This window comes from Cupressus sempervirens, chromosome 3 (assembly GCF_028749045.1).
Source record: "Cupressus sempervirens isolate cs-2001-9-10 chromosome 3, ASM2874904v1, whole genome shotgun sequence".
In the NCBI taxonomy this organism is placed as follows: domain Eukaryota; kingdom Viridiplantae; phylum Streptophyta; class Pinopsida; order Cupressales; family Cupressaceae; genus Cupressus; species Cupressus sempervirens.
Window position 1 is genome coordinate 131,419,586 of NC_143120.1, and position 13,197 is coordinate 131,432,782.

The following is a 13,197-nucleotide window of genomic DNA, read 5'->3' on the forward strand; positions in this document are numbered from 1 at the left end:
CGTTTGACTACTATACAAACTTGGTAGACTATCATATCATCTCCCATAAATATGCTCCTCAATTGTACCCAACAAATCTTATAATATGAAAAGGGAACGGTGAAATGAATCAGGAACAAAGTGAAGTGAGGCAGAGAGCTAGCCAAGGCACGACAGACATCATCGGAACAAAGGAAAGCTAGGATTGACAAATTGTCAGATATGGGTGAAAGAACAAATGTTCGCTACACGCCATTGCCTACAGATGATACCCAACAGCAGCAAAATCAACGAAGACGCTCATTAGCATCGCCTGGCAACCGGTATGGTGGAAGAGAAGACGATGTCACTGACAGTAATTATGATATTCGCTTCGATTATATACCTAAACAGAAGATCCCATGGAAGTCTATAGCCCTTGCCCTATTCCTGCTTGCATTTGGCTCTGCCCTCTTAATTGTATCTCATCTCATCTTCACTGGCCATATGGGCGGCGAAAAATCTCAGGCGTTAGGATTTTTGACGATTGGGTTCCTCATGTTCCTGCCTGGTATGTGTTTTCAATTATAAAAGTATCCGGAGTATCCCTTTTGATAAATTCAAACGTATTATCTGTATAAGAGTAAGAACAGAACTCAGACTATGTTTTGTATTTTGATTTCCTAAACGTTAGGTTAATCGTCGGTTATAAAGATTCTTGTTTTTATACTCAAATCACTGATCTTACAGGACAGTAGGGTCAAGACCCAGATTGTATTTATTTTTCACGTGCTCAAATGTTTAGGGAGACATTAAGGATGTATCTCTTAGAGAACGTTAGGTGGACTTGGGCCTATATTCCAGATGAGAGCACATAGGGTTTGAATGAGGCCTATACTTTCCAATCTAGACTTGCAGTGACACACTCCTTTGGCCTTGTGGGAATGAAATCTAGACTTACATACTGATAGTTCTTCCGCTCTTCCTAAACCCTTTTAACTGTGACTCGGTATTAAAAGGGCATTATATTGAATTCATAGATTGTAGAGACTTGCATGTTCATCGGGTTGTAACTCCCATATCTCAACTGAATTTTGATGACTTTGATAAGGGAGAAATATTTTCATGGTCTATAGAGTCTCCAGATAGGGGACGAAGGGCCTAGATTTGGGTATGGTGGTAGGATGGTGGTGTAGTGGAGGTTTGGGGACTAAGCTCCCATCAGGGTTGAGGGTTAGTGGCCCCAATATGTTCCTTGTCATGATACGGGGTGGGGTTGAGGGGCAAAGCTTGTTGGCAATATGGGTAAGTAAGGTAAGTTGGTAGATTGTTGGAGTTGTCATTTATGGCAACATATATCTTATGTGAAGAAGGCACTATGTACAAATAAAGTTTATCCAGTTAGACATAGAAAATTGTCTAAGTATCAGACAAATATCCAATATAATAGAGATAGTTTTGATGTGTACGGATAACATGGTGATAATTGGCATGTGCGTGGTTAAGGGCAGATAGTATACTATGTCAGGATGATGTAACCAAGTGCGCAAGTCTGTACGGATAGTACGGAAGGAGTTATGGAATAAACACCAGTAAAGGCAGTGAATAGAGCAGAACAAAGCATATCAGTAATTGGGTAATTACAGGTTAAAGAATTATTTTGTGTATGAAATAATTATTTAACTATTATAGAGACGACATCCTAGATGTTAACCCTAAGAGGACAAGAGTTAGTTTGTATTTTGCCAAGGGTGTGAAAGCTTGAAGGCCAACTGGGCAGTTTTAATAAAATGTGAAGGTATAAAGGAAAATATTATATTATGCGAAGAGGTGTGCAAGTTGTAAGTGATATGCAAACTATACTGATGCAAATTCTGATGTATGATCAGAGGTTTGCGAAGAGCAGTGAAGGAAAGATCAAATATTGAAGATATCAGTAGTAAAGAGGTTTTTGTATCTATCTCTTTTTGTATCAAGGAACTATATTGTATAATTGCATGTTTGGGTAGTGAGCTCATCTTGCATACATTCTGTAATTGTATACACCAACTCCTAATAGGGTTGAAGCAACTCTAACAGCATTGAGTCTTTTAACAGGGCCTAGTCCTCTAACAAGGACGAAGACACCATATGTACTTAATAGACTCCTAACAGGGTCAGCATCCTTAACATAATACTTTTGTTTAGTGGATCATTTTGTGGGTACCATCCCGACTAGGGTTTTCCCTTGGTCAAGTTTTCCCTAGTTAACAAAATATGGTGTTACGATTTCTTTTATTGCATGGTTATGTTTAATGTTCAACATTGTTAGTTTACTTTCATATGCATGTTATAAAGTAATTAAGAATACTCAGTTTTGGGCAAAAGTTTGTAGAATACTGATTCACCCCCCCCTCAGTATTACCTATTTCTAACAGAGCCCTTGTCTCTCATTCCCACACCATAGAGGACATAGATTATCACCTAACAACAATTAAACCTAGGCTATAAAATAAGATAACGATAGCAATTCAATAAGAGGGACTGACCCTAGAACAAATGAAAAGGAAAGGAAGTGATTTATGTTAAAGGGGCTGACTATGATTGAAGAGTGTATACCAGCAATTATATAAAAGACATATTAGGGCAGTGATTCATTATCAAGGACGCATCCCTGCAAAGTGTATAATGAAGAGGTGTTTCTCTGTCCCATTTTTAAGATATAGAAAGAAGATCAATTTTTTTGGAGAGGTATCAATTCAGATTTTAACAATTCAGAGCTGAAATTCAAAATGAATCTGAGCAATAAATGAATCCAAGATGTTTGGAAAAATAATTTATTATTCTTAAAAGACAGCAATAAAGGGTGTTGACCCTTTCACCAAAAACATATAAAAGAGAGATCATTCTGAGGATTCAATCATCACTCACTCCACATCAACTCAATAATCATTAAACAATCATTGATGAGTCCATCAAACAAATTCATTCAGTCATTTATCAATCATTAATTGGGAATAAAGGAATCAAGCAAACAAAGCAGTGAGCAAACAATCAATCAATCATACAAACTGTGCAGACATTAACTATTCTAGGCTTTTCTAGCATTAAACCATTTAAATATTAAACATTAAGACATCAATCATTCAAGCATTTATTTCCTCAAGTGTAATTTAAGCTTCCACTTATCAATCCTTCAAGAAATGACAATAAAGAGAAATCAAGCAATCAGAAGTAATTTACCTAATACAACATGGTATCACTTTCAAATTCTAAATAGTACTTGCAAATTGGATTGGGTGTGGGCCTACAGGGTGGCCTAATATTTGGAGGGATGGGATCTTTTTCTACCTTGGACAAACAAGGGACATGGTCCTTGATTTTGTCATTGCGCATGTCTCCATGGAACATTGAAATATCATGTTTATTTTTGAGCTGCTGGCTCATTTGCTAAGCAACACTTATCAGAAATCCAAAGTTCAAATTCAGCCACAAGAAATCCTTCAGCAGATAACGTGCCAAATTGTTGCTATCACCCAAGTTTCCATTTAATTTTGTGATGAATAAGCCATCTTTGCAACTGGTGAATAACCATGTGATGTCACCTTTAGATATGATAGTAGGGTTTGCTCCATTCAAGGGTCATTTGCTTAAACCATAAAATGTATAGTATCATCTTTGGTTCACAGCCTAGCTGGCTTGACCTGTCAGGTGTATCTGAGAATGTAGACCTCTCTTGTGGAAACCAAGAGATTATCACATGGATTTCAATCTCATGACCGAGCTTGAGAATTAACTGGCCCTAGCCAAGCCATCTAGCAATACGCTTTGGTATTCTATTTTGAATGAAATTACTCAATTTGTGGACCCTTGTCTTTGGCAAGTCAAGGTCAAGATTGCTCATCTCTAATAGCAGCTAACACTGAAAATGAATTTCTAGATCGTGTAGCATACCAATCCATCCTTATGCCGTTACCAATTTCATGATGCATAAACAATGATAAATTTTGAAGTGTCAATGGGGCTCTAAGAGAGAGTTTCTGGAGGCAAAAGAACAAGCTTTAGGCATTCTGGTAATTGTTGAAGTGCTGCACGATATAGGAAATGAATGCCCAAGGTAATTGTTTCAAGGATCTAATGTTGCAGTAGAAAAGATTGTTATAAATAATGGACTATCAAATAATGAGGAAAATATATTCATAGGTTTCAAAATGGAGTACAGTGTTTGTCTTGCAACCAACTACAGATGGATATGAAGATGTTGACATTTATGACAGAGTGGAATATAAAAGAGCAATAAACTATGTTTTCAAATGCCAAAAAACTTAAGCATATTTCAACTCTTTTTTTTTTTTTGTTTTTAATGAAGTTGCATGATGCATCATTTATTGACATTGTGGTTCTGCGCAGCACATATGTGCAAATTTATTCTAGAATATTTTGTTTTTAAAGTTTTTCTTTTCCATGCATGCTAACCATGATTGGAAGCTTCCTGCATATGCAGGGTTATGTTAACATTTCTCAAATTTTCAGGATTGAAGCCCTTGGAGCTTGTGTGGGTCCAAAAAGGGGGGATTATTTGGTACACGCATGCTATCCACAACTTCCCTTGCACAATCTTAAAGACTTCAAGATTTTCAACGATGCATTTGCCATGAAAATCGTGAGGTGGTTGCAATGGGCTCCAAAAGTGAGGCTTTCAGTGGAAGTAAAGAAGTTGATTAAGGAACATGGATTATGGTACATCCAAAATAACAAACTCACATACATTCGCATGTCTGGAAGCACGGCATGCTTGAGGAAATTGCCAAGGTATCCAACAAACAAGATAGTTATCATGGAGGTGGCAAGACAACTTCTCTCCTATGACAAAACTCAAAAGGGTCAACACAAGTAAAGCATCAAGTTCCCATTCAGCCTTAGCAATGAAGCATGACCATCCCTAGTAGTAGTTGAATCAGCAGATGTAAAACTGGAAAATATTGGGCTAGGATTGTATCATTCAAGACAGAATCTTGATCCCAAACGGATGATCATGAGGGCATATAGGAACCGTTACCTCCACATCCCACACTTAGAGGACTATTGGGTAAATGCAAGTGATGATTGTGGAGTAAGGAAAAGTACATTCTTAAGGCTAACGACATACGAGATCAAAAGGTATAGGTGGAAAGGCATTGCAATACTTGATCAGTTAGTGGATGATGGGAAGGTGATTAGAAGTGACTTCAAAACCACCATAAACCATGAGCTAGAGTCGATTGCTTGGGAGAGTGAGATGGAGATTAGCCTAGATACCTTGATGAACCTAGTTTCCCTTTGTACTCAAGAGTGGTTGGATCAAAGGATTGTGGAATTGGTAAGAGGCAGAGAGCTTGTAACATATGTTAGGACAAATGAGATTGAAGAAATTGAAGAGGAGTCATTTGAGCAACTGTAGGCATCAAGCAGCCAACTGGAGGAGCCCAACAAGAAGAGCAAGAATACTTCAAGGATTCCACGCAATGGAAATTCAAGGGAGAAAGGAATTAGAATTGAGGAGCCACAAACAAAGAGATAGAAGCACACAACTCCTCAATCTAAAGAAAGCACCACTTCAGAGTAGGCAAAGTCCCTATCATTGAAGGGTAAGGAGGTACGTCAGTAGATTTCTTTTGAATCAATAACAATACAAGTCAAAGTTCTTTGGGATATTCACCATTGAGTGCTTTAGAAGAAGAAGAAATGTCTTCCCCACCAAATGACAACAATGATGGGATGGTTGACATTAAGGATTTTCCTTAAAACAAATAGATCCCCACCAAATGAAGGCCATAATGAAAGTTTTGTAGTCTTCCCAATTCAATTTCAAAGAAGAGCATAGCCTAGTCTAGGGTTAGGAGAGTGCACTTGACTTGATTGGTTGTGGGCTACATTGCAAGACAAGCAAAATATTATTGAAACATGACCAATTGATAACATCGAAGATCTTATAGAGTTGGAAGAGGAAGAGAACCAGCCAACGGGGACATTGGCAAAGGTGATCAAGGATGACTCAGGGAATCGCAAAGTCCAAATTGCCATCCCTAGGGTGAATAGAATAAAGGATGATGTTCAGCTTTAGGATCATGAGATAATGGAGCATGAGTTGGGAACCACTACGGAAGAGATAGAGTATGAGGAGACTGAAGGTCTTGAAGCCATGAAGAGAAGAGTGGAAAGCGAAATAGCAGAGAAAAACAAGTACAAGAAAGAATGTTAGTGGCTGCTAGTATTTTGCAGAAGCACATTCAAACCAATTCAATAGGTAGATCATATAGTCACACCACCACTCACCCTTGAGATATTGAAGGTAATGGATATTGCAAAGATTTCCCTGTAGGAGACTCCAACTTGGATAAAAGAGATGGTACAAGAGGGCTTGACATTTCTCCCTGAATTCGTGGAACAATTTTTGATGCTTACATCACTTAAAGCTAGATTTCATGCTTTCATAGACCTTGGGAATGATTCCAACCTATCAAGGACAAAACCATACCCACCTAAATGCTATCGTGAATGTTGTTAAGCAGTTATTGGTAAGAGGGAAGGAAATCAAGGCTAGAGGAAAAGGGGATATAGAATCATAGTTTGTACCAAAAAGTGCAGACACTTCTATAAACCCTTATATTTGAGAGATCCAATGGATATGGAGTCCTAAATGGCGGCTTATAGCTTCCTATCTATGACATGCAAGAAACAAAGGGATATGGATGGTGGCTCTCAAATGCACCTAATAGAGGAGACCTTTTGTAAAGTACATCATAGAATGGAAGATTCAAAGATATCAAGCAATAGGAATGCAAGAATCCATGATCCTCATGATGGAATGCAAATGCAAAGTTAAGCTAAGATGATTTGCAATGATGCAAATCAAGCAAACTAAACTAACAAGATGACAAGATTACTATCCATCCTAATTAGACTAGATGGGCTAAGCTAATTGCAATAAAGGAAATTCTAAGCTATATGAGAATGCAAGAAAGCTCAAGAACTCAATAAGAAAAATGACAACATGATATTAGCATAAAGGAGGATGATAACAAGAGTAAGGAGAGAGGCTTCTTTTAAAGAGATTTGGAAATGAGTGGACGGTGAAGATTAAGAGGCAAAAGAATGAGCAATGGTGGTGATTGATTCTTGAGTTGATCCATGTGCTCATGTCTTAAAAGGCAAAAGGAGTGGCATAGATTAAGAGACAAAACAATGAGTGGTTGAGATAAAGAGGCAAAAGCCTTCTTGAAAAGTCAAAAGATTTCACTCAACTTGGAAATTGCACTTTTAAGTTGTAGACAATTTGTTTTTCTTTTTCTTTTTAAATTAGAAAATGCTTTTCCATGTGCACTTAGGGTAAAGGGGTCTTATGTTATTCAATTAAAAGGGAGCATGTTCTTTCAATTAAATAAACTTAGGATAAAGTGGTCAAACTTTATGATAAATAAATGATTATGTGATGATTTGGTCAAGGATTTTTTTATTAATTAATAATGCAAAATTGATTAAGTGCACAATGTGGTCTAGCATATAAATTAAAATACTTAGAAAGGGAGCTTATAGCTTACTAGACCAAAATTGGGTGATTACACATGGTACTTTTCCTTAATCCATAGACAAGATATTTTGGAGGGGATAAAAAATGATAATGCTCAGCTTGGTCTTTTTATACATACTGTGATTGAAGAGACTTTGGGAGCAACAAGGACTGCCTTCCACATTGAAGAGAGGAGCGAATAGAAACATAAACTGGAAGTTTTGAGCGAGAGATTGAGAACTTTCAACATGGGGGAAAATGTTATTATCAAGCAAGAGCGTTTGGATGGTCTTTCATCCCTCAAGGTTCGTATGACTTCAATTAGAGACAATGCAGTTGAGTGGGAAAAAGCAATTGCTACAACCAAGTTTGAGATGGATTTGGCCGATTGGAAGTTTCGGAACACACCCATGCCTCCAATGAATGAGCTCAAGAACATGGTGTCTAGGTTCATTGAATAAGCAAAGAAGGAAAGAGATAAAGGAAATATTATTTTGGATAATAACATGATGTAAGCCTAAGTGAAAGCCCTTTTTCTCATTCATTAGTTGTATAAGTGTCTGATTCTGATTGGCCCCACATTTGTGGTGTTTTTGGATTTGATGATACCTTCATCAAATTTTGCTATTGGTCTGTTTTTGGGATCCTTGAATCTCATTGTTCGGTGGAGTGGCAACGCTAGTTAGGGTTTATAGGATTAAATCTGGGCCATTGATTCTGATTTAATCTTGGCTGTTTATTGTATTTGAGCTGCCCATTTTAGGACTGCTCATTTGTAAAGATTAGATGTTGCAGAATTGTTGCAATAATAATGCTAAACTCTACTTGTCATTGTTGTGTTTTGCATGGTGATAGTTGTGATTGAGTTTGTGTTATTGCATGCTGACCTTCATCCCCCTTTAGAATATATTTCATTTCAAAGTTGCTTTTTTTTTCAAGTTGAAATAAAGTATAATAGAATTTCCTTCAAGTAGTTTGTTGAGTGAGTATTTATGGATGTTTACTTGCATGATTCAAAGTGCAAACAAATCCTGGCGACTAGTTTCTTGTAGATTGTAAAATTGCCTTGTGTGGTTAGTCGATGAATGATGATACTTATCTTCAGTTAGTATTGGACCCTTAGTTTGCATCAGTTTGATAGGACTGAGGAGAAAATATTGACTTGAAAATCTTCAAATATACCCTAGAAGCTTGGACTAGGTGATTTTACTCACCTAGCTTGCACTAGGTAAGTAGAATCTTTAAATATTGATTTGAAAATGCAGTGGAACGAAACTCACATCAACACTATTTGTTTTTGACTTCATATGTTGTGTGGATCCCATGTAACTCGTCCATTGTTAATTTATCTAGATTCTTCTTTTTTTCAACGATGAAAAATTTGGCATCAAATGTCTAGGGGAGAGGCCTTAGTATCCTTTGCACAATCCTTGAATCTTCAACCTATTCACCAAGCCCTCGATGGTGTTGATTTCATTAATGCAAAGAAGATAGGTTGTAATGCATTCCCACACGTCTTTCATCTTCATACTCTCAAGTTGTTTTACATGGGTTTGGAGTTAAGCCTTTTCAACTTTGTCACTGCCTTCATAGATGATCTTAAATTTATCTTGTCCTAGATTTCATTTGCTGAATCACAATGCATTACTTTGACAAACTCTGACCCAGTTTGACCACATAATATAGCATTCATGGCCTTTGCATTGATTTCACTTGCCTTCTTTTTAACAGGACCCGTTCATGGAGCTGATGGAGCTACATAACCATTCATCACTAATTGCCAAACATCAAATCCAAGAGCCATTAGATATGTTTTCATCCTTATGTTCTAGAATGCATAGTTTGTTCCATTGGACAATGAGGCTTTGTTTGAAGAAAAATCTTCTTGACTCACTGTGTGCTTTCAAGATCTACCTTCTAGTATTTTGACTATTCTTGAATGCTGATACCAGTTGATGAACATACACTTATATTGAGAGAGGCGAGTTAGGTGAATTAGTACAAGACAGTCTTGTGTAAAAATTTAGCAGCCATAATAGCATCAAACACACAAGATCCACAAAATTAAGAATATGAGATTTATATGGAAACCATTAAGGAGAAAACCATGGAGAAAAGACTGCTTGTATCTACTGGCCAAATCCAGACAACAATAAATTTCTCACAGGCTCTGCAATGAGACTAATCACCAGCTTGACAGAAAGGACATGATCTGTCAGATTTGCAGCATTGGGAAGACTGAGTTGGAGGACCACTTCATTTTCTGTTGCCCTATCTATTTTGTGGTCCGTGGAAGATTTTACTGCCTTTTGAAGGACACTCAGGACCTTTCCACCTTTCTTAGATTCACAGATCAGAGATGCCTCGGCCTTTATCAGCAGGAGGCCACTAAGCTTCAAGACAATTCTTATCAGCATCAGTCTTCTGTTCACCCACACTCTTCTCAGATTATCACCTCTTCACTGGGCTTCCTTCTGTGCATGGCAGCAAATGACAGTTTGGTCCCCCTTCCAGTCATTCTAGATCCACGTGGCCTCAGAGGGACTCTTTTCAACATCAGCCTTCTTCTTCCACGACCTCTCAAAGCAGCTCGGTGCTTCTGTTGGTTCCATGACTTACAGTTCTGTTCAGAGGTTCATCTAGGGGATTCCTTGTGCTTAGGGAGTTGGGGTTTCCCTTTTGGACCCCTTTTCTCTCCCTGTTCTGGATCTGTGGCTCTTTTTGTTTCTCGTTGCTTTGGCATTGTTTTTCTTCTGGGCACCATATGGTGCCCTTGCCCTTGTGCTTTGTACAGCAGTCCCTTTGACCTATTTTTGGTCAGTGGCTTGCCAAATGAAGGATGGGTGATTTCTTCCAAAATTTGTGCTATGATTTGGATTTTATATTTTGCATGACATCTGGGTGCCAAACGCACATAGGTCAGTCAGCACTATACACTCAAAAATTAGCATTTGAAGCTTAACACTTATTGTCCTCTTCTTTTAATCCTCCTTAGCATATGTTCTCAGCACTGATCCTCCTCTGGTAACAGCAGTATACTGGCATTTATTATGTTAATCATTCTGTTGACATCACGGGCACCAATATTTCCAACACATTTTTTTGGGGAAGGAGGAGAATGTCATAAATGATGCAATTACTGGAAAATGATCTTGGTTGTACCTTCAGAGAACTTGCAAGAACACTAGTAGAGCTACAAGTTACAACTGATAGTCACAAGTGTAGTGTGGACAGTTGTCCATGTTCTGTTTGAGAGTTTAGTAAGGCTGTATCCCATTGGGTGCAGCATGGTCATTTCCACTATCGATTGTCACTATGTCAGTCTGAAGTTGTGTCCTATTTCATGTATAACTTTTCTCTATTACTATTAAAAGTATACTTGACAGCATGTGGATCGTTCGAAAGTATTACACATACTTTTTGTTACCTAATCTTAATACATATTTGGAGTCAGTTAAGGGATACACTCAACTTTATATCATTTAAGCCTATCTTATTAGCTTTTTGTCTTGTTAGGCTTTTAGTTTGGAGTCTTGGACATTGAGTGGTCATCACATCACAGAGAGAAGAGAGTAAGTTGATAGTTCCAGATTTTTGTTGTTGATTTTTTAGGATCAAACTTGTTCTACATAACAAACTTTTTAAAAATAAAATTTCTCTGTGGTCAATGATTATTAAAACTATACTTGCATGTGATTACAAACATCAAAATTGTAATACAATGTTACTATAAGTACTCTCTCTATGCACAGCATTGTTTGCATGTGGAGCCTAATTTTGGAACTACAGACCTTTTCAGAATTCTCTTAGTCTAATTATTGTACATATGGACACCTTGCCCCCCTTTGGATTTCTCTATTAAATGGGTTAGGGGTTGCTATGGTCCAGTTTCTTTGTTAGTTTCTTATTTTATTTTTACGTTGTTGGTCACTTCTTCAAAGTACTCTGAAATATTCTTTTTATTTGTAGCTATCTAGAAAATTATAAAATGCAGTATTGACCATAATTTGATCCATTTCAGAATACTAGTGATGACAATTTTCTTGTTTTCCTAAATCTAAGGATTAGCTTCAGTGGATCTATTATGAATACTGGTAAAGAAGTTTCAAATGTCTATAGACAACCACATGTTATAATGTATCTCTATAGGAATGTAACTTTGCCTCCTTTTTTGCAGGGTTTTATGAGACCAGGATAGCATATTATTCATGGAGGGGCTGTAAGGGCTACACATTTGCACACATACCTGATTATTAAGTGTGAATAGTTTTAAAAAAGTTTTTTGTATTTGTATTTTGTACTCTTTTTGCTAAATATAGAGAAATCAAAGATTGATTTCTTTGTTATGTGGATACGAGTGGTTCTAAACATGGAAAGAAAGTAACATAGTTTTGACATGCCATTCATTTTGTCTCATTTTGTTTTATAATTTATCAATGTTATTGGTCATTAATCATGATGGAAATTACAATAGAAGGCTAAGTATTTTTTCTAGGTAAAAGGGCTAAGCTGGAACTTATAAAACCATTGCATATGGAGGAACTAGACCATTAACTGCCATAACAGAGAGACCTAACAGATAGTGTAGCAGTAATTGCATAGAAGAGAGAACCAAATAGGAACAAGATATAACCTGATGTTGATGATTTGTAGCTTCAGTTGGATAAAACAATACAAGGCACTGGCAATCTATTGAAGATAAATCTTAAGTACACATGAGGTATAGTGAAGAATGATTCTTTATTTATATATTCTTAAATACATATATAATAGATATTTACATGGAGAAATTTAAATATAGTTATTCATGTAATTCTGAAGAGATTAATATAAATAATGATATAGGAAATATTGTTTCTATATATATATATATATATATTATGTGTGTTATTATTATCATTATCCAATATTAATCTGTTTAATTTCCGAGTTTTGTCAATACCTGACGGTGGAGTCATGTCCACGAAGGATCATGACTGATCCTTCATGGACATTACTCCACAGTCGTACCATATATATATTTGCAGTCATTGGGCAGAGAAGCATATACAAACACATACATAAAACAGTCTTCTAGTTATCAGCTTCTTCTGCTTTACGATCGGGCAAGTTATAAAGTACTGTTTGCACTAAGATATTAAAAGGAATCACAAGGATTTTAAGATTGTATTTATCAATACAGTCTAAGATATAGTATCAAACTATAGTAAGATTAAATCGGAATAATTTCTTAGATAGAGTATCAGAAATTATCAGTCATCAAGTTTAAATTAATAAATCTGATAAAACTCAACACGTGAGAAAAAAACACCAAATATAGAGAGAAGGCAGAAGCTAAAAACATAGAACATATTATATCCAATATTACGAAGGGGACCAGTAGAAAACAATAACAAAAACCCTAAATTCCCCTTTTGGGAGATGTGGTAGGATTTCTTTATCTCCTCAACAAACTTGCCATTTTTCCTGTCATTATCTTAAGCAGTCAGTGGAACCGATTAAGTGCCTGCAATGAACTCTGCATCCAGACACTGTGGCTCCGCACACACCCGACTCTGTTGTCTTCAGTTTTGGAAGAGGAGGATTCATCGTAATGGTGGCTGGAATTGAGGGAGTGCTATGCATTTGATGCACCATAAGGCAGTTGCTACAAAATTGATCTGATTAAAATGTCTCACAACAGGTGGAGTGAGCACGCCTGTTAAAAGAGC

The 13,197-nt window shown here is 36.8% G+C and overlaps 1 protein-coding gene across 1 annotated transcript; it reads left to right on the forward strand.

The window, feature by feature from the left end:
* The first annotated feature begins 12 nt into the window (after positions 1-12).
* LOC149565110 (transmembrane protein (DUF872)) lies at positions 13-11,888 on the forward strand. Its single transcript, XM_089818655.1, has 2 exons — positions 13-529; positions 11,664-11,888. Exons 1-2 carry the CDS (start codon positions 202-204, stop codon positions 11,741-11,743), a joined length of 408 nt encoding a protein of 135 aa, XP_089674781.1. The 5' UTR covers positions 13-201; the 3' UTR covers positions 11,744-11,888.
* The last annotated feature ends 1,309 nt before the right edge of the window (positions 11,889-13,197 follow it).